At 56.8% G+C, this 19,749-nt stretch overlaps 7 protein-coding genes across 7 annotated transcripts; 3 read left to right on the plus strand and 4 right to left on the minus strand.

Annotated features, from left to right (window-relative positions):
* Positions 1 to 732: 732 nt before the first annotated feature.
* L226DRAFT_525602 (uncharacterized protein) lies at positions 733 to 1,599 on the minus strand (the record flags this gene model as incomplete). Its single annotated transcript, XM_067678979.1, has 5 exons — positions 733 to 754; positions 822 to 916; positions 987 to 1,082; positions 1,156 to 1,280; positions 1,344 to 1,599. 5 exons carry the CDS (start codon positions 1,597 to 1,599, stop codon positions 733 to 735), a joined length of 594 nt encoding a protein of 197 aa, XP_067531672.1.
* Positions 1,600 to 3,432: 1,833 nt separating this feature from the next.
* Positions 3,433 to 4,680, plus strand: L226DRAFT_469284 (uncharacterized protein; the record flags this gene model as incomplete). The annotated part of the gene is made up of 5 exons (XM_067676203.1): positions 3,433 to 3,559; positions 3,613 to 3,773; positions 3,826 to 3,979; positions 4,030 to 4,259; positions 4,336 to 4,680. 5 exons carry the CDS (start codon positions 3,433 to 3,435, stop codon positions 4,678 to 4,680), a joined length of 1,017 nt encoding a protein of 338 aa, XP_067531673.1.
* Positions 4,681 to 5,951: 1,271 nt separating this feature from the next.
* Positions 5,952 to 7,992, plus strand: L226DRAFT_215353 (uncharacterized protein). The gene is made up of 3 exons (XM_067672955.1): positions 5,952 to 6,777; positions 6,840 to 7,447; positions 7,511 to 7,992. The coding sequence occupies exons 1-3, from the start codon at positions 6,121 to 6,123 to the stop codon at positions 7,842 to 7,844; spliced, it is 1,599 nt and encodes a 532-aa protein (XP_067531674.1). The 5' UTR covers positions 5,952 to 6,120; the 3' UTR covers positions 7,845 to 7,992.
* A 1,594-nt stretch (positions 7,993 to 9,586) lies between these two features.
* On the minus strand, positions 9,587 to 11,226 carry L226DRAFT_574319 (uncharacterized protein; the record flags this gene model as incomplete). Its single annotated transcript, XM_067685014.1, has 6 exons — positions 9,587 to 9,790; positions 9,860 to 10,076; positions 10,134 to 10,492; positions 10,549 to 10,914; positions 10,973 to 11,158; positions 11,212 to 11,226. The coding sequence occupies 6 exons, from the start codon at positions 11,224 to 11,226 to the stop codon at positions 9,587 to 9,589; spliced, it is 1,347 nt and encodes a 448-aa protein (XP_067531675.1).
* Positions 11,227 to 11,969: 743 nt separating this feature from the next.
* L226DRAFT_423972 (Sm-like ribonucleoprotein) lies at positions 11,970 to 12,249 on the minus strand (the record flags this gene model as incomplete). The annotated part of the gene is made up of 2 exons (XM_067674615.1): positions 11,970 to 12,082; positions 12,174 to 12,249. Coding segments are annotated over 2 exons (189 nt in total), but the record flags the coding sequence as incomplete, so codon positions are not given.
* A 219-nt stretch (positions 12,250 to 12,468) lies between these two features.
* Positions 12,469 to 17,018, plus strand: L226DRAFT_538461 (uncharacterized protein). The gene is made up of 15 exons (XM_067681499.1): positions 12,469 to 12,926; positions 12,980 to 13,001; positions 13,055 to 13,142; positions 13,196 to 14,491; positions 14,541 to 14,691; positions 14,754 to 14,892; positions 14,953 to 15,132; positions 15,181 to 15,578; positions 15,640 to 15,680; positions 15,748 to 15,970; positions 16,018 to 16,076; positions 16,132 to 16,262; positions 16,326 to 16,503; positions 16,574 to 16,814; positions 16,866 to 17,018. Exons 1-14 carry the CDS (start codon positions 12,543 to 12,545, stop codon positions 16,743 to 16,745), a joined length of 3,462 nt encoding a protein of 1,153 aa, XP_067531677.1. The 5' UTR covers positions 12,469 to 12,542; the 3' UTR covers positions 16,746 to 16,814; positions 16,866 to 17,018.
* Positions 17,019 to 18,185: 1,167 nt separating this feature from the next.
* L226DRAFT_615815 (uncharacterized protein) lies at positions 18,186 to 18,867 on the minus strand (the record flags this gene model as incomplete). Its single annotated transcript, XM_067686829.1, has 5 exons — positions 18,186 to 18,321; positions 18,373 to 18,419; positions 18,473 to 18,583; positions 18,631 to 18,699; positions 18,766 to 18,867. The coding sequence occupies 5 exons, from the start codon at positions 18,865 to 18,867 to the stop codon at positions 18,186 to 18,188; spliced, it is 465 nt and encodes a 154-aa protein (XP_067531678.1).
* Positions 18,868 to 19,749: the final 882 nt, after the last annotated feature.

Here is a 19,749-nt window from a genome sequence, read left to right on the forward strand (position 1 = left end):
GTCACGTGCCGTACGTGCCTCTCTCGCAGGTTCTCCACGCAGAGTAACTCCCGGGCTGATGCCGTGCGCAGCGACCTATCCCTCCACTGGTGGTCTCGCGGAACGTCTTCGTTGGCGGTACAACAACATCTGGTCTGGCCCCATCGAATGGAACATCGCCTTTCAATCCGTCGCCCCGCACGTCATGGAGATGACCGAGTCCCTCACACCAGAAGATCTGCTCATCTGTATCTCGCACATCGCCAACACCATGCGAGAACCGGGAGATGCAGAGACATTTTACGTCATGAGCGTGCTGTACTATCCCTCTGACTGGCTCGCCTCGCTGATCTTTTGTTCCAGCACGGTGCTGAGCCCTTCGCTAAGTCGCTATGCGGAGTTACCCCATTCGCGATGCTTGCTCGATAGTACGGGCGGCGCATGTTCTGGCTGCCGTTAAACGCGGTTCAGCGTGTGCTGTTCTACGCGACTGCTGCTGTCGCTGCAGCGCAGAGCTACCAGCATGCATCTTCTCTCCTGACTATACGGGATAAGAGGAGCATGGCGCGACTGCTGCTTCGCACGAATCTTGATACTCGGTAGCTCGTATGATCAGATCACGCTTTGGATAACTCGACGTTCGAGTATCCGAGAGGCTCGACGTAATATTATTGTTCGTGGATAAATAGCGACAGTGTAAGCCCTGACAGAATATAGTCCGTTCCTATCTTCGTGAGTACGGTTTTACCGCAATTATCCAGAGGTGTTCTGGACCCTGAGGAAGACGAGACGTCAGCCTGCCGAACTTGATGTGCTGTGAGGACGAGCGAAACAGGACTTACTGGATGTACCAGCGTTGGTCGTTGGCGACGCAGAGGCCGCCGTGAGCGCCGTTGGCGGCGTTGCAGTCGCCGGCGAGCCAGGTGACGAGGCTCGACTATATCACGGAAGGCGGGTTTCATCAGCACCACAGTAACGTTGTGAACGGTGTCGCGGGGGGCACTCACCCAGTCCGAGCGGCAGTAGGTCAAGTTACCGGAGGCCTGGTTGAGGAAGTAGGTCAGGCACGAGCCGTACTGCATCGTGATCTTGTCGGTGGCCGTCTGCGTTGCCATGGTAAGCATGAGGTCATATGCATATGCACGAAGAGGGCTGTGCTGGGGACGTTCAACGTACCCCAGAGGCAGTGATGTTGAACAGAGGGCCCTCGTTCTGGCTGTCATACAGGAGAGCGTCCGCGACGATCCTGCAGTCGTCCTCGTTCGGGCCTCCACCGGCACCGGAGAAGCAGAAGGTGTTGCCTGTGCGCGAGAGGGGCATGTCAGCTGCCAGTTGGGGGAACACGGACAGGGGTCATGGCGCACATTGAGCACCGCAGACGTTGGTGGTGTTCGAAGACTGGCGCTTGTCAAGGATCATCTTCCCGTTCGCGGTGAAGCGGGGGGCGTCGTTGCAGTGCGAGGCCGTGACTTGGACGTTGTTGTCCTTGCCAATGAAGCCCGAGTACGCGACGGTCTCAGACTGGCACTCGGTGAGCGGGGCGGAGCCGATGAGCGACGCGGCGGAGACTGAGACAGCGAGGAAAGATGCTGCGAGCTGGAAGAAAGCAAAAAGCTGCATGGTGTGCGGCAGAAGACGGTGAAGACGGGGCAAAGAGTCAAAAGGAGTGGCTTGGATGAAGGGTCCAAAAGAAAAGCAATGATGCTGATGGGGCATAGTGGACACGGCGTGGGCCCTTTATATCTCGCAAGGAGTCTGTCTGCCCAAACGAGTCCGGATTCGAACTGACGCGAGGACAGGTGGACAAAGGCCGTGGACGAAGCTTGAATGACTTGCCATCTACCACGCGGTCCGGCTGAGAACGTACTTCGGTGATGGTGCGCCGCAAAGATGTTCGTACCGCATGGGCGAGCGACGGTGGACGGCGAAGGCGGTCAGGCGGCGCCGCAGGCTGTCGGCCCAGTTATTGTCGCCAGGGGGGCGCAGTGCGCGAATGCATCAATCACCAAGGCATCGCGTTGTTAGAGAAGAAGTGTTCAACGATGGAGAGACCCCAATATTTCAGGACTTGGGTAGCCGCATGACGGCCGAGGGTGATCCATGCGATCTACGGGCCTGCGGCCACTCCACGGCAGATGTTTAAAATAAGCGCTGCGGCAAGAGATGCCCACCAGAAGGAATATCGAGCCAGACACAAGGGCAGAGGGATGCTTCAGCCGGCGACAAAGCTCTCCAAGCGTCGATGGCTCTCCTCGCAGAGAACCCCAAAGGTTAGAAACTGATCCGTCTGGAAAGCGAGACTGCTCACGGAGAGGACTGGACCAAGAAATGCCGTACGGGTGCCACATGGCCAGAGCGTAAGAAGTGTTCGTCAAAGGCACTGGAGGCGCGAGCTTCAAAGGCATGGCTGATTATGGCCGTCTTGAGGAAGAGCCTGAGCGGCGTACGAGAGGCTGAGATGAAGAGAAGTTGGGCTTCCAAGTTCCTGAGGGGAGCACGACGCACGGTCGCGCTCCGACTCGACCATGTGCGTGGAAAAGAAGAATTCATGACATCGACCTGCTGCGATCGTGCTTGTGACCATTGATGTTGCTGGCCTCGACTGCGTCTGGTTTCAGACCTCGCGTATACTGAGACCGACGAGGCTATAATTAACGTTAGTAGTCTTTGGAACTTGACCTGCCAGTGCTGATGGATGCCGCCCACCTAAGAATACACGACATGTGCGTGTGGGGGAGGCGAGGAACTTCAATATGAAGTTTGGCTGCTGGAAGCTTGTTATATGCATGTCCCGCACGACACGACCCATTAGCATGTAGTTCCGAGCTGCAGTTGGCGTGTACTCACCAGCGTATGTAAGTAGAATATTGCCGTCGACATGAACGAACAAACTTTGTAATGTCAATCCTGATTCAGAAGGTAAAGCTGATGTGCGATGTACCTGATAGGAAGAGGCATTAACCACCACAATGCCGGCACCTTCAATGGCGAAAACACATCTCGCAAATGGAGCTCGTTTGCAAAGCAAGACGGCGAAATCTCCTGTCCGGAATGAAGCGCAGTAAGTACGAGCGTCAGGAAGAACAAAAGGCGCACTGTGGCGCCCAGGCACTGCAGGAACCGATTGTAACTCAGCTGTTTGCCGAAAAGCCTCCCTGTTGTCTGAGTATGAACGAATAAGGGAGTAGTTACTGGTCGGAAGTCGGAGTGTTAACTTCCTCGCGATGGCGGTGTGGCTGAAAGTTTATTGTGGCCCACGAGGACAATGGTCGGTGGAGGCGCGTTTTGACTCTCGCCGCCACGGTCTTGTTGCTGTATAAAAGCCTCGTCTCATCTGGATAGTCGGCCGTGTTCTTGCCAACCTTCCTGTCCGACGAGCTGCTCTTGACGAGAGTTCACCACTCCCTACGGTTCTTTACTTCCCTTTAACGACTTCCCGACCTTACTCCGATCATGAAGCATTCCGCCGTTCTCCTCGCGCTATCTGCGGCGCTGCCCCACGTTGCGGCACACGGATACCTCAGCCAGGTGGTCATTGATGGCGTTGCGTACGCCGGAAACGAGCCAAACAACTACCAGGGTACGTGTCGTTAAACCGTGGGTAGATTGGCCGCATCCTCACGAAGTACGCAGGTCCTAGTCCGATCCGCCTTGTCTCTGACATTAGCCCGGTCAAAGGCGCGTCCAACCCTGATCTGTTCTGTGGCCTCAGTGCCCAGGTTGCGGAGGTCGTCGCACCTGCCAACCCTGGCAGCAACGTCACCCTCCAGTGGTCCGGAGGAGAGGGTTCCAAGGTGCGTAGTCTTGTTTGTCTTCCTCTCCGCGCCGTCTCATGTTTTCGCTCAGTGGCCCCACAACACGGGCCCCCTCATGACTTACATGGCTTCCTGTGGGTCGACGACTTGCGATAAGTTCGACTCTACGGACGCGCAGTGGTTCAAGATTGACCAGGCAGGGAAGAAGGCGAATGATGATTCGACTTGGGTTCAGGCAGACATCAGTAAGTCACGACGTTCTGTAGCAACATACATCCCTTGACACCCGATGCAGTGAAAGGCGACTCCTACTCCCTCCTCCTTCCCGACAACCTCAAGCCTGGAGACTACCTTATCCGTCACGAGATCATCGCTCTTCATCTCGCTGTCAGCAAGGGCGGTGCTGAGTTTTACCCCTCATGCACCCAAGTTCGCATTAGCGGAAGTGGCACTGGTACTCCTAGCGACACCGTCACGTTCCCGGGCGCATACAGCGACAGCGACCCCGGCATCTTCGATCCTACGGTGAGTATCTAAACCTGCCAGCGCTCGCTGCTTTTGCTATAGCTCTCACCCGCTGACGCACTGCTCAATCATGTAGGTCTTCGACAACGATTCTACCTACGTCTTCCCTGGGCCTGCCATTTCGAACCTCGCCGCGACGGATGGGGAAATTACCGCCCCACTCGGCAACACGGCTTCGTTCCACTCGGCAGAGTCTGCGACCGCAACAGGCAAGGCGTCGACCAAGGCCTCGGGGGCGAGTTCCACTCACGTGTCCTCTCCATCTGCTTCCGCAGGGACTGGCGGCAGCGGTGCAACGCCGAGTGCTGCCTCGTCGAGCTCGAAGGCGCAGTGCCGCCTGAAGGCCTCGGCGACCGCCTCGGTGTACCCTCGCCATTACAGCCGCATCATGCGTCGCATTCTCCACACATCTGGCATCTGAGCGTCCCCTCTGCTCTGCCCATGCTGAGCTAAGCGCTCCCCCTCCACTCTCACATTACCGAGCGAATGCCAGCCGTTCCTCGAGTTCGTTCGTATCTTATGTCCGGGCTGCGCCCTTAAGATTATGACAGCGATGATGCTAGATGATATGTATTGCTGTATTTACTACGATCCTTGTAGCGCTTAGCACTCGCTGTACCATATACGATCTTTTCCGGCCTGCAGGTAGCAGTGCCTCTCCATGATGATGCCCGTTGTGTCGCGTTACGCAAGCCTCAGCCTGGTTTCCAATTGGGGTGCGTTCTTTCATGCTCGCAAAGCACCGTGCTGACATTATCCACCCTCTCCTCCGAATTACTCTAGCCATTTCTCGACCGAGGACAACCCCGGCACGGTTGGTCGCCGCTTAGCGAAGAACGGTGTTCAAGAAGATTAGAGGTTGCATAGAACGATCCAACTGCGGATACGACTCAAATTGGAAGCCAGTTGCACGCCCAGATGGTCTCCCTGCATGAATCACCCCTAGCGCAGACGATCTCACCCCCAGATGGCTGAGAGCGGAAGCCGATGACATCTCCCCAGACCATCCCAGGGCAGCCACTCAGGAGCAGCTCTCAGTCGCGGTCCGGTCTAGCAAAGCCCCGAGTGAGTCGGGAAGGATCATGTTCTGAACTCGCGGGTCCGTGCGCGAAAGCGTGACCTGAGGCAGGCCATGACAGTCTAGGTGAGCGGATATTCCACTACGGGCTTTTCATGGGTTGTCGGTCTACGCAGATAATTTACCCTGCGGTCCGCTCGCAGCCTTCAGTGGGGTAAGACGCCACCTGTGCAATATGAATCCCGACCGGGCTCGATTCAAACGCTGGGGGTCCAGATCTGGATGCCGTTTCGAGCGGCAGCTGAACTTGCCTGGCGTTCAGTATCGTTTCGCCTGGCTAATCCAGAAAGTGGGTGCTGGGGCGGATCTTGGAGCGTCCATTTGGGCAATCGCCTGCTGGTACCAGGACACCCTCGAAGTTGACCCGAGTCATCTCTGACGACTCTTTGAGTCCTCAAGAGTGTTCTATCGGTCTCTGTAAGTCTTCCGGTTATGCGCTCTAACCGGATGATCGAAGACTTACTACCCGACCCCTGCCCAAGGTTTACCGACTAGTAACGGGTCCATGCCAGAGTCCTCAATGCACCGATCAATTCTGGCGGGCCAGACTTCAGCGCTTCAACTGTAGACTGGCAGCGGCGCGTTTCAACGAAACCAGTGCATGCGGCGTCCGAATTCGGTCTGATCGACGCCCGGACAGGAGGCTGACGGTCCTCGTCAGCCCGCGGATAACCTGTATATGGTATCCCTGCGCTCAGCCGCCTTCTCGTTCTCGTCCCGCAGGCTGACGGTATATTATGGGCCCCGCAACACGGTGTTTGCTTCATCAACTCTCCTCCCATCATGTCGACTATGCACATGGCCTACGACGATTACGGTTTCCCTCACTCGAGCTCCCCTCACCCACCCTCGTACGACATCTCTTACGGTCTGGGAGGTGTTCCACTACACTCGTCCTATCCGCCAAGCCATCTTGACGCGTCGACGTCTGCGCATCATGGCCTCCTCTCCTCGCAGCTCTCGCAGGGCCCCTCGTACTCTTCGTTCTATCCTGCACAGCACGATCACTATGCTGCACAGCCATACCTCTCCGAGGTCGGTAACGGCATGTTCGATCCTCATTCCTCAATGTTCACGGCTGCAGCCCACCGTCAGCCGTCTCCCCGCCCTCACGCCATGTACGATGCCGGTCGTCCCTCGTCATCCAATGCGCCCCCGTCCTACGCGCCACCTCCGTCGGAGTGGAACGGTAACGTGCACTACCCCACGCACTACGACCCAGTAGGCAGCGCAGCCGCATACGTACGTGGCCTCACGGACATCATCGACTCTTCGCACACCGTACAGTCGCAGCAGGCGAACCTCGCTCCCCAGCCACCGCAGCAGCAGCACCTCTCGGGCTCGCTTGACCCCACCACTGGCGAGTTCCATCGCACGGTTGAGCACCCGCGTCTGCGTACTGCCCAGGCATGCGAAAAGTGCAGGATACGAAAGGCCAAGGTTCGTCTTCTTTAGTTTCTGTCTTTCTCGATCCCGGCGCCTCATGCCCATCGTTTTACTAGTGTACGGGCGACAGCCCATGTAGTCGTTGTCTGAGCCGGGGGTTGCAGTGCGAGTACGCTCCCGAGCGGAAGATGCGAGGACCCAACAAAAACAAGCGCGGCGACACGGCCAAGGCGAAGCCGCGCAAAGGCAAGGAGTCCCCTCCCGCCGAGCCGCTCGATTCGGCCTCCGAAGGGCACGCTTCGGACAACTCCCCGCCACCATCTCGTCGCTGCGAATCGTCCTCGACGCACAGCAGCCCCGTACCTCCTCATCGTGAGCTCGCACCCCAGGTACGGAGAGGGCGACCCCGTGCAGCTACCCTCGGTCTTGGGGCCATTGGGAGGCTCAGTCAGTTCAACCATCCGCCCACTCCTCAACCGCCGGGGTCAGACAACACATCCGTCCCCGCAGCCCGCCCTCGTCCTCCACCGCTCAACCTCACCTCCGAGCGCGAGTACGTCCCTCGCATGCTGGCGCAGTACGCTGGTGCCCCTGCCCCCGTTCCCTTCCCCGAGAACAGCAACCCCCGTCCGGACTTGCCCTCCTACCTCATCGACTCGTACTCCCGCATCGCCCTGAGACCAGGCGAGGACGGGTCTCCTCAGTCGTCCGGCTACGACAGTCGGTGAGCATCTCTGAAACGTTCTCTCACTCTCGGCCGTGTCTGACCCCATCGTCTGTGTTCCAGACCTCGGTCGCAAGACATAAGCAGCCTCTTCGGAGACTCACCCGCAAGCGCATACTCGCAGTCGCGCACAAGCTCGTCGTCCGCCATGTCCACACCCATATCGCCGATGTCGCTCAACTTCGAGAACGACCTCCAGTACCCTCTCCCGAACGACTTCGGTCACTTTGGGGACGGGGCACCCGAGCACCCATTCGGCGGTGATGTGCACATGTACGGCGGCGGGCACGACGACCTGTTGCGTCCGAAGAGCGCACATGATCATTGCTGGGATGCTGCTCTCTCCAACGAGGACCGCACGCCTCGTAGCGCGGACATGGGTAACATGTACCCATAGCCTCTGTTGTTCTCCGTCTCGCTCCCGGTCATTGCAGGGATGTTGCTCTTTCAAACGGGGACTGCACGTCACGTAGCGCGGACATGATTAATATGTACCCATTGTCTCTGTTGGTTCTCCGTCTCGCTCCCTCTCTCGTGTTCGCGCTACCCACCAGGTCGTCCGGTAGGACTGCAGCATATGATATCATTGTATCACTAGGTTCTTGCACGTAGTCGTATATACAACAGCTCTTGTCTATACCACCTGCCTCCGAAATCAGTACGATACTTGTTTCCCCGTTGCCTGGGCATACATGGCGCATTACTATCCCGCTCCTGCGCATTGTGAGCCCGAGGCATCATCCTGCGCGTCTTGCCAAGGCTTCCATTGCGGTATTTCCGCCGATACCCGATTCTCCTACCTACTCGGTAGGGGCGTCCTGGGGCGGATCGACCTCACCGGGTGGTTACCCATCGGCGCACGTGCGATGCTGTGCAAAAACTCATATTTTCTGGTGTGGTCTCGCGCCAGTCGATTCGGATATCCGTTTGCATCCGCATTCACGTGGTCGCTCCATGCCCGAAGCAAACGCACTAGCCAGTCGCAGCGGGGGGTGCATATTTCGGGCGGTCACGGGCGGGGTGAGGGCAGAGGGGGTCGGCGGAGGTGTCGCGGAAGCTGCAAGGACCGTGTTTTGAATCATAATGTATAGACCGGGCTTCTCGAGGCTGACAGGCGAGAAGGAGCCCTTGTTTCGTGTATGGGATTCGTATGTGAAATATCCCACCGAGCGAACTTACCACATTGTCGCTACTTACAGACCCATGGACGACCCAGAGGTGTGCGCTGTGTGGTTCGAACGTTCATGATCGAGATGCTCTGGGCATCGGGTGGATCTACACTGATCGAGCTCAGGCCAAGTATTGGGTGGGCTGCTTAAGTTTATATAGGCTCTTGGCGAAGTGCTCCTCGTGTGCACCAGTGTTCTAGATGCAACGGGAATACGAGCGCAGGTGTCGCAAGACCGACTTGAACGTACCCTCCAAGACTCAAGAGCGGAAGCAGGGATACTAATCTTCCCTTTCCTGTCGAGGTGATACTTACGAGTGTCCCTCGGGACACGCAAGCGCCGCAACGGCAGATCAAGGTCAATTGTTGAACCTCCAGGCAGGCCTGGAATGCGAGTTACGGCCGACCTAGCAATAGGAGCAAGTGGGATGGACGCGAGGCATTTTCAGACCGGAGGCCCAAGATGTCACCGGTGATTCAGACAATTTGCCACCCGGTAGTCTAGAGCAGATTCTGAATGTTAATTGACGAAGCGATGAGGACTAGCGAACTCGAGTCGTGCGCATGTCACCGAAAGCTCAGGACGAGGCGTTTGCCTGCATTTGTTCATCCGCCGCGAGAGTGTCCCATCTCCGATCCCTGGCCGGACCGCTGAGTCAGGTGAGCTTTCAATAGCCCGAGTGGCTGTACTGTACTCATTGTCACGACGTCGATTGGAAGGTCCTGGGCTCGTATCTGGTAAAAGGTACTTCATGTAGCCAGACCACGCGAGCCGATCCACTTTGGCATGCAAACGCACCGGAAGTTACCGGAGCTTGGAGTGATCCAGGCTAGAAGCAAGTTCAAACAGTGTATTCATGTCGTACAGGATGAGAAGAATGAGAGGTGGCTTGTAACAAGAAACTGCGCTGGCGTCATCCAAGATATATAATATACACGACGTGGACCAAGGAGACCGATACGACGCACATTCAAGCCGTCGCGAGAACGAGAGACCACACAGACGTGATTGTCTGGATCACAGTGCATATCCCGAAGAGAAACGCAAGAACAGCGCCCCAGAACAACCACGGTTCCTCCTTCTTCCGCTTGTGGATGTCCCGCCTGAGGCGCCTGTACCAGTGGCGACGCGTGGCAAGCGCAGCTTCGATCAGGCGCACGCGCTCTGCGAGCAGCTGCGACGCGACACATGATGAGCACAGAGGAATGGAAGCGTGGACCTGCGCAGCAGAAGAGAAACGCACATGGGGTTGGGGATCGAAGTCTGGATGGTTGTGGAAGAGGCGAATGACCCCAGTGATGACTACCAGGTCGTCGAAGCCTGTACGCCGGGTGTTGTCTGGGTCGGGCTTGAACATGCCGAGCTGGATGGGCAGCTTAAAATTCTCCTGAAACTCTATCTGCGTGAGCACCGCATAGGATTGCAGCACTTCGTTGCCCAGGTTGGCCATGCCGATCGCCCTGCGAGATGATCGGTTTCGGCGGACGCCGGAGAGGGTGGAGACCGTCTGAACTCACTTTGCGACACGGTTCTTATGATATGCCATGAGGAACTTGACAGCGGCGGCGTCCAGCACGTACATTCTGATAGCGTTTCCATTCATCTTCAGGTGGTCGGCCAGGTTCGAGGTCGGCTCGATCATGAACTCCTCGTCGAGCAGGTCCCGGACCGAAAAGGAGAACCGTCGGGGCTTGATGACCGGTCTGGGAATGCGGAGGAAGCGGCTCGCAGTGGTCAGAGGCAGTTCGGAGAAGATGCGAGGGACGATATCGTGGACAGTGCGTGGGGAAACGGGCTTCAGGTAGTCGTTGTATGCGAATATTCCCAGAAGACCCTCCATCATGCTCCAGACATACTTCGCATGCTCTTCCGGGGACTTATGGAGCAGTATATGAGCACACAACTCTGTATTTGAGTGAGAGCTCTACTCACTGCGCTAGCCAGCTTGGTAGGCCAATGCGACTTCGTCCGCATCGTGTCCACGAAGGTGCTGACGACCTGCATCTCCCATGTATGGTCCTGGAGGAACTTGATGAGACAGCACATGTTCTCCGTGGTATCGCGTGCGCTATAGCCGTCTAGCTTGAGAAAGCCGATGCATCCCGTAGTCTGCGAAGGGAGCGAATTGTCTTCGCCCTCAAACAACACCTCGGTTAAGCGCGCATATAGAGGAAGGGTATGGATACGCCAAGCGACGCTGGTTGTCGCTACGTCATCTCTCGTCGGACTAGGTGACCGAGAAGGTGCCTTTGTCGATGCGGCATGCTGAGCGGTCCCCGGTGTAGAGTCATTGGATGCCTAGGATAGGTTGATCGTCGAGACGCCCCAACCGTATTCAAACCAGCAACGTGCTCACCTGCACATCTGGAGCGGCGACCGCAGGCGAAGGGATACCGGGCTGAGGCATGACTATGGGAACAGGCATTGCCATCGGAGCAGGAGGCTCGTGCTCCCGCTCGCTATCGCTATCGCTGGCTTGATTTGCCTCCTCCTGACGATGGGCGAGAAGTAAGTCGAGTAGCAAGGCGGCAGCGAGGGGGTTCTGGCGTGATTTCCTATCAGCTGCGTAGAGGATACTAGCGGCAGGATACATACTACTGAGGAAGACATCGATAGGTGCGCAGGAGCGACAACGGACGTACGTGCCTTGTGCGGTGCGCTTTATGCTGGCTTTATGAGATCTTGTACACGGAGAGCGCATTTCCCTCCGCCACAAGACCCGCTGTGCTACATGCACAGTGGACCCGAATATCCCACGTCATGCTATTGTGTGGTCGACTTCGGGAGTTCCAAAGGCAGTGAGAGGAGGGCTGCTGTGCTGCTTCTGTGTCTGAACGCCGTGAGCTCAATCTACATAAGTCAACGCCTCACGTACTCAATGATGCAGGGAAGATCCAACCAGGTTGGAAAAGGCAAGTACTGACGACCCGCATGCGATGAAGAAAACAGCATACCTGTCACATGTCAATCGAAATCCGCCCTAACCTCGAGAAGGCTGAGGAACCTGCGCAGTGACATTTGAGTTCAGTCAATCGATGAATGCGCATGCACGCGAGTACACGCACGAGCAGCATGTAGATTCATTTTGGCAACCGCGTTCAGGGATTGTCCGAGGTGGCGAACATGGCCTTGTACTGCACTTGAGAACAAAACGGGATGTCTGGGAGGCAGCACCAGGGGTAGAAGATGGACTATATGCGCTCCGAAAACGTGGACACCGAGATGGCAATCGAGAGATATGCGACAATACAGACGAGATGATGATCTACAATGGTTCTGCTGCAGAAATATAGAGTACTTGCAGCACGATCTTGTCAACGCTTGGCAAAGGAGAAATGGTCGGCGCGCTCACCATTGTTTCCACGAATGAATGCGTCACCATAGCGGTTGGTTACTCTCCCGTTAACATGCTCCTCCGTCTGTTCGAGGGCGATGTTCATGTAACCATCCAGACATGACAGGATCCCTACATATCGCTCGTGAGCGCGCCCTTTCCTCCTCCGATCCCAACTTCCTCGTAGCGTCGGCCGACAACAAAAATAGAGACCTTGACTCACCTCGGTAATCCACACCAGATGTGAGTCGGACGACCACGCGCTTCCCCACAACGCCCTTCAGGAAGTCGGTCGGCGAGCCAGACGTGGTGGGAGGCGGCGGAGGTTCTGCCGCCGCTGGAGGGGGCGGTGGGGGTGTCGAGTCGTCCATGTCGCGGGAGACGCGGTGATCGTGGTGGTGGGCGATGAGCTCAAATTCAAACCCAAAAGTCTCGTTGCGCTCGACGGCCTGGCGCGGCGCCAACATCAAGCGCCCCTTGCGACGGCGTCCGCGGTGACGCACGGAGATCCTTTTTACCATGAACTTTGTCCCCTCATGATACTTGTTGGCCTCTTTCTTGACTCGCCACGACTCGGACGACTGCGACGACCATGACCGACCGCCAGCGGTATGACCCACGTCTTGGAGACGAGGAACTCGGCGGCGACGAAGTCAACGGCAGTGCGGGCCATGCTGAAGACACCTTCCGTCCTCCCAGACATGTCCGCATCCCGACCGACATCGCGCACGACTCAGAGGACAGCGAGCGGACACAGAAGGAAGGACGCTGGTTCAACGCGCAGCAGCGTCGGCCGTGGTCGACGGGACTGAGACGGGCGGGCAAGGCCTGCAAGAGGCTCATACCTATTGACCTAGGTTGGATCCCCGCAAACTTCACCTGGTCGAAGCTCAAGCCCGTTATACGATGTGCGGTGGTTTGCTGGGTTTCGACGGTGCTCATGATAATACCACGAACGTCGACCATGATGGGTCAGGTAAGTCACAGGAGTCCGTTCTTGTCGTCTGCTAACATGTACTACGCACAAAGGGAAGCTTCCTCATCCTCATATGTGAGTAATCATCCAAATATGTGCTTATACATATACATCTAACGAATGCGAAGCTGCCTTTTTGGACGCTCCGCATGACCCGTTCCTTGCCGTTCTTGAGCGAGAGCTCATTTTCATCACTCTGGTGGTCACCGCATGGGCGTGAGTGCTTTATGATCTTCGTACGTGAGACCACGCTGAACTATGTATTGCAGATGGACTTGTCTCGGTATCTTCCTGGCAAATCTAGCCCGGACCAACATTGACTATAACGCGACTGCTACCGCCATCCAGTCCGGCCAATACCTAGAGGCGGGTCCTACAGTCATCCTGGCCGTCTTTATCTTCTTTGGCAGCGCTTTCTTCTTATTCCTCAAGGCGAAGCTAGGACCTGGACCATATATCTTCGCATGTGTATTCTCCTGCATCTGCATCGACATCTCTATCACTACCGCCGTTCTCTACCCGTACCCGTTCTATCGGATTGGACAAGTCATCGCTGTACCACTGGCCTTCCATTGCGCGCTCTGTATCGTCATCTCCGCAATCGTGTTCCCTGTCACCATAACCGCGCAGTACACACACAATCTCTACGCGGTACTTGCCCCCCTTCACGGTTTCCTCGCTGAGCATCGCAAGGTGTTGGCTCTCAATCCCTGCTCGGAAGACTTCCAAACCGTGGTCAAGTCCATCAACAGCGCTCTAGCAAAGTCAGAAGGTGGCCTCGGTCAGGCCGCTGCGACCTCTCGTCTGCTAAAGCAGGACATCGTCTATGGCCGTTTCTCTCCTACGCGTATCGGCGAGTTCCAGCAATGCATCAGACGTCTTGTCACACGCGCCAACGGCATGGACATCTTCTTTACCCTCATCGAGCCTACCCGAGAGCGGTTCCCTGTCACACCTATGCCCTCGCGCCCCGTTACTCCCCGCACCGGCACCCCCGCGAGCACGCGGCCAGGCACCCCGATCTCGCCCGGCTCGCCTCCCAATGGCCTGCGGGAGGACCCTGAGCAGTTGGCACGGCGCAGACGGAACTTGCAGAAGACCGCGTTCGAGCAATCGCACGGACACCGCTCGCTCTCGCGCTACCTCCATCTTCGCCTCTCCCATCACCAGGAGCAACACCATGATCACTCCCTCCACTTCTCGCTTCTCAACCTTGCGCACGCGTTGTCCCTGGCTCGCATCCAAACCGCCTCCTCCGCCGAGACTGCGGTGGGCGTCTTTGAATCGCAGAGGTACATGGCGATCGAAGCCAATAGGCTCGCTGACCGTCACCAGGAAGACTACACGATCCTGTTTGTGAGGCTGCTGCATGAGTCGTGCGATGAGCTCCTAGAGTGCACGCAGGGCGTCCTGGACGGTGTGCAAGCGTGGTTTGGCGAAGTACGGCGGGCCAGTTTTGCTGGGAAGGCGAAGGTGCAGAGGGTGAGGGCAGAACGGCTTGCGAAGCTGGAGGGGCTCAGCGTGAATGTGAAGGAGACGCTGAATCGATTCAAGAAAGAGAAGAGGTGCGCGCCATTGTGTCATATCCGGTAAGGCTGAGCTGACTTCGCGCAGACATCGTGTCCTGGACCCGTACCGATCTGCCTTTGACCCCAAGCACGTCCGTGCTCCGGGTTTCTACGATCCCCCACCACATCGCTACCTCTTCCATTGCTACGTGTATCAGTACCATCTCATGCGGTTTAATAGTATCTTGACGGAGGTCGTACGTAAAACCGTTCCCTTTCGATCTTCGCTTGTTGTGTTACTAACGAGGTGCATGTACAGCTTGACGAAATCATTCAGCTCGAGAAGGAGGCACAGAAGCCACGCCTGTGGTGGCCCAGCACACCTATCCGCAAGATGCTGGATTGGAGCCCGTGGGATCCTTCCGAAGAGATGGACCGACAGGATGACGAGGACCCTGGTGCGTTTATGATTCTTATCTTCTCAGCGCTGTACGCTCGATGACTGACTTTGTTTTAAGATATCATCCAGGGCATTCAACCGGATTGGAACGACGACCTAGGCAAGACGGGTCGGCGCGATCCGGATGCACTCCCTCCTGCCAATGCCTTCCAGCAGGTCATGCATTGGGTATACGACTTGGCTTCTGCACTTACTCGCGGTAATGTGCTCTTCGCCATCAAGGCGGGCTTGTTGACCGGTGAGTTGATCTCACGCGAGGGCCGTGCCTATGCTAACGCGCATACAGTCATACTATGCATACCCACTTTCCTCAAGGCTACAGCGCAGTTCGCGTATTCCCAGCGATTCGTCTGGGGAATATTCATGGGCCAGCTTACTCTGGCCCGGTTCCGCGGAGATACTACGTTCGGCCTGACAGCTCGTATTTTCAGTACCATAGGAGGCTGTCTCCTCGGGACAGCTCTGTGGTATATATCGACTGGAAACGGTGCAGGCAACCCGTACGGACTCGCTGCTGTCATCGCCGTGTCCGCGCCTTTCCTGTTCTACGGACGTCTGTACTGGCCGGTACCCCCGATGACGAACATCATCTTCTTCGTGACGGTGGCATTGGTCATCGGTTTCTCGTGGCAGGACACCCACACGACTCTTCCGTTCAAGTACAAGGGCTGGGAGCTCGCTTGGGTGAGTGCAGACGACCCGGTGTCGAGCTAGGGTTTAGACTGAATTGATGCTTGCTCCGCAGCGACGATTCGTCCTGGTGACTTCTGGCGTCACTGCTGCCTTGTGAGTTGTTACCACTCTCTCCGGTCCGATGTAGCCTTCGATTGACTCGGATTCCCTACCCCATCAGCCTCTTCTCCTTCCTTCCGCCGTCGACCACGCTCCGGAAATACCAGCGGACGATGATGTCAACGACTGTAGCCGAGCTGGGTGCAGTTTACTGCCTCATCGTTTCGTTCGCGAACACCCGGGAACACCAGGCGATCACTAGAGGGGAGATCGTCCAGAGCCTAGTCGCCATCCGGCTCAAGCTCAAGCGCTCCTTGGTTCTGAAGGCGAATATCGTGTACGAGGTACGAACTCCGCTTTGACGATATTCAGGGTTCTAACTCGTCCCTAGTTCTCGCTCAGGGGAAGGTGGCCGTCTAAACGCTATCAGAAGATTCTTGAGTTGCAGCTGTACGTACCTGAGGTGCTCCTACTCTTCCCCGATACTAACTTTTGGGGCTGTCAGGCAAATCGCATACCTGCTGTCGCACCTCATGTCCGTTGCGGAGCATCTTGAGCCAGCGTGGTCTAGAGCGTTCCTCCGACGGACACGGTTTCTTGACGCCGACTTTCAGGGCGACGTCCTTGCGGTGATAAGTGCGCTTCTCGTCTTCTTCTCTGACTCCAACCGTGTGTGCTCACGTCCCGCTTGTGCGACAGGTATGATTTCCACCGCACTGCGCACGGGGAACCCGCTGCCACAGATCACCCCCTGCCCGCTGCTGGACAGGTTCATGATGCACACGCATGGCCTGAACGTGATCCGTCAGGAAGCGGACGACGACTACGGCCTGCCGAGGACGATGACCATCGATACGCTGGAGAATGAACAGTACTTGTGCGTACGCCCGGAGTTATCTTTTTTTTGTTTGTTTGTCCCACTCACTCTTACTCACGGTTCGCTCTAGGTGCTTCTCTGTCGGGGTTACGACTGCATTTGGGATCGTCTTGAGGCTCGATAAGCTGATGGTCGCCACGAAGGAGCTCGTTGGGGAGCAGTACCACATTCACGGGATCGGCGTTCCTGAACTGAGGAGTGGTGCCACATCCCCAATTGACCGTCCCGCGAAGGATGCGTAGAGCTGGAACTTCTGTCCCGGGCCGTATAATTATAAGCGTAGCGGATACATAATCAGTATATACCAACCGGTGAGTTCTCTTGTTGGTGTGCACGGAAGGTAGCGCTGATCAGTCCCGCAGTTTGTAATACTACGTTTAGAATCTAGACAATGTTCGGTGCACCGCGTGTTTAGTTTTCCAACTGGGGTATACGCTCGCCGACGTGCCACCAAACTCCAGCGCCGTGACTCTTGACCAAGTCGATAGTCGCTCAGGCAATGATATGAAACGACTGCGCTGATCCGGTGAGTTGCGTACACTTGGCCGTCACCGTGCGAGATCTTGACAATGTATATCACATTCGGATAGTCATGTATCATCCGGGGCGGCTTCTTGGCGACTTTCGGCCGCCCTCGCAAAGACCATGGACCGGGGATGACTAGAAGCCTGAGATGGGCGCGGCGAATCCGGTGCTTCGCGTTCTCGCGCCCAAACTTTGTTCGTGGTCCTTCAGTTCCTGCTGTCAATATGTGGACACACCACATAGTATCCACAATATATCATTAGCGTATTAGAGAACCGAAGTATAGATTTGTAGGACATACCAGAGCACCCGGTGCTGGCCGGGGATAGAGAATATACCGAGTCGTCTGGTCGGCCGGCCTTCCCCACCAAAGACTGCCGTGGCTAGGTCGGCAATCGCATTCATCAGCTATGCGGGACACGATCTGAGAAGAATAGGTCAGTACACAAGCGGTAGGTCATCACAGGAGATCATTAGATAGGGGTGTATGTGGACATACCTGCCGGCCGGTTGCATACAGATGATATGACCTGGGGGTCGGCCGGGACCATGCCATACCCCTCTATACAGACCGGCCGTTCAACGCTGACGGTTGCGAGTATGCAGAAAGTGGACCCAATGTGCACGGGGGGTGGTAGATAGCAAACAATGCGTACCTGTACTACTGAACGGCCGGCATCATCATCTTCAAGTAGCCATTGAACGGCCGGATGGAGGTTTTTGCGGCGTCCCAGCTCGGCCAGGGTAGACGTGTAGGCTGAGGTGCTGTACGGCCGGCCTTGACGAATACAGAGGCCTGCTGCACGGCCAGCTTTCAGAGTCTCGAAAGATTTGCTGAGGGGCCGGTATGGAGGGATACACAGAGCTGCTGCACGGCCAGCCTTGAGAGAGTTGAAGGGTTCGCTGCGCGGCCGGCATGGATGGATTAGAGAGAGCTACCACGCGGCCGGAATTGCACACGTGGCGAGGACGCCGGGAACGAAACGTGCCGCCGGCAACTAAACCGGTACCGAAACTTTCAGGCACGCGGCAGACCTTAATTGGGATCGAACTCTAATATGTTTACCGGGCTGTCCCTCATGTGTGTGCTGTAGCAGATTCCAAGAAATACAATCGGATATTCTATGATACACATCGCAATACAAAATCCAATCTATCTACTGTTGCGCTGCAGGCTGTTGCGCTGGAGGCTGTTGCGCTGGAGGCTGTTGCGCTGGAGGCTGTTGAGCCTCCAGACGCAGCCTCGCAATGTACTCGTCCAGCTGGAAGTGCTGGTTGAGCCGCTTTGCGAGGCTTGATGTCGCGTTTAGCCGAGAAGGTAGAGAGTGATTTTGATGGACGCACCTGTTTTGGTCCGCCGCTCGAAGGATCCCGTCTTTAGGGCCATGCGGCTATAGAACGGCACGTTAGCATAGATCTTTCCAGGTAGGCATATGAGACTTACACCGTCGAGGCGCATCCGCCTCGAGCCAAACTCCTCGGGGGCTGTAAAGCCCGTGCCTGACCCGGAGGACCTGCCGCCCGAGTCAAGGAGGAAGCCGACGTGATCCATGGCCTGCCGAAATGAGTACAACACTAAAAGATAGAACGTCAATGACGTACCTTGACGAACTCCCCCCACTCAATGTCCTCCCGCATCTCCCCCTCTGCCTTGAAGAGGCAGGAGAATACCTATACCGCGGCACGCGTCGGCGACGATCAGCGGCACGCTAAGGACGAATAGCGCTATCCACTCACCATATCATCCCGCGCGCGCAGGCGGGGGCGCGCGGGCTGCGTCGGCTGCGTCGGCGGAGCCTTCTTGGGCTTCCGAGCCTTGCGTGAACGACGGGAAGGCATAGCAGGCGGAGGGAGGGAGAAGTGGGATGGAAGGAGGGGATGCGCGCTGCGGCAGCGGCTATGCTGTCGGTATGGTCGCGCGAAATGAAATAGGCGCCGTGCTCGCGCGCGAGACACCAGCAGTTTTCCTGCGTTAGTACATCGCTCAACGTTATGTTAAATGGTACTTAGCTTTGATATGAGACTGTATGCGCGTTGTGGGAGCCGTCTAACGTGACCGCGAAGGCGATACCGAAGGCATGAATTGAGACACCCTTCGCGCCACCAAGTCGCAGGAATTCATGCCGTCATCGGTGCTGCCCCTGCCGCGGCACGTTCCTCGCGCTTCGTGGGTATTGCCCAGGTACAATGGGAGTTGCGCGGCGCGTGGCGGCGGTTGCAGGTACGCACGCGCGGCGAGACGCGACCTCGCGCGCGGTCCGCGATACATAGAAGTGCGGCAATGGATAGCATCCATCCAGGCGACGTCAGCAAGCCGCAATGGTAGCATGAGCACGGACGAGCAGGCACGTACCATGTGAACGTTCTTGACCGCGAGCAAAGGGCACTTGTCTGGCCGTGGATGCCGGTAGACAGTGTTGCCGTCGGCAGCACCCACCTGCCACGGGTGTATGAAGAGGAAAGGAGTCGGGGAAGAGCACAAGCAGAGCGTGCCCGATGCTGTCGACAACGTCTGCACACCGGTCACAGACGGACATGGCCGGGGCGAACGACGTATATGGCGAGGAACGCTACTGGCTCGTGGACGTAATTGCCGCCGAGGTCAACGTCCTGGAAGCATCCTCTCCTGAGGACTTCAAGGAGAGGGTCTAGAGACAGCGATAAGATCAGTGAGATACACGGCAGTGAGGCTACAGACAGGATGCTTACCATCGAAGAAAG

The sequence above is a fragment of the Lentinus tigrinus genome, assembly GCF_003813185.1.
Source record: "Lentinus tigrinus ALCF2SS1-7 unplaced genomic scaffold L226scaffold_32, whole genome shotgun sequence".
Classification (NCBI taxonomy): domain Eukaryota; kingdom Fungi; phylum Basidiomycota; class Agaricomycetes; order Polyporales; family Polyporaceae; genus Lentinus; species Lentinus tigrinus.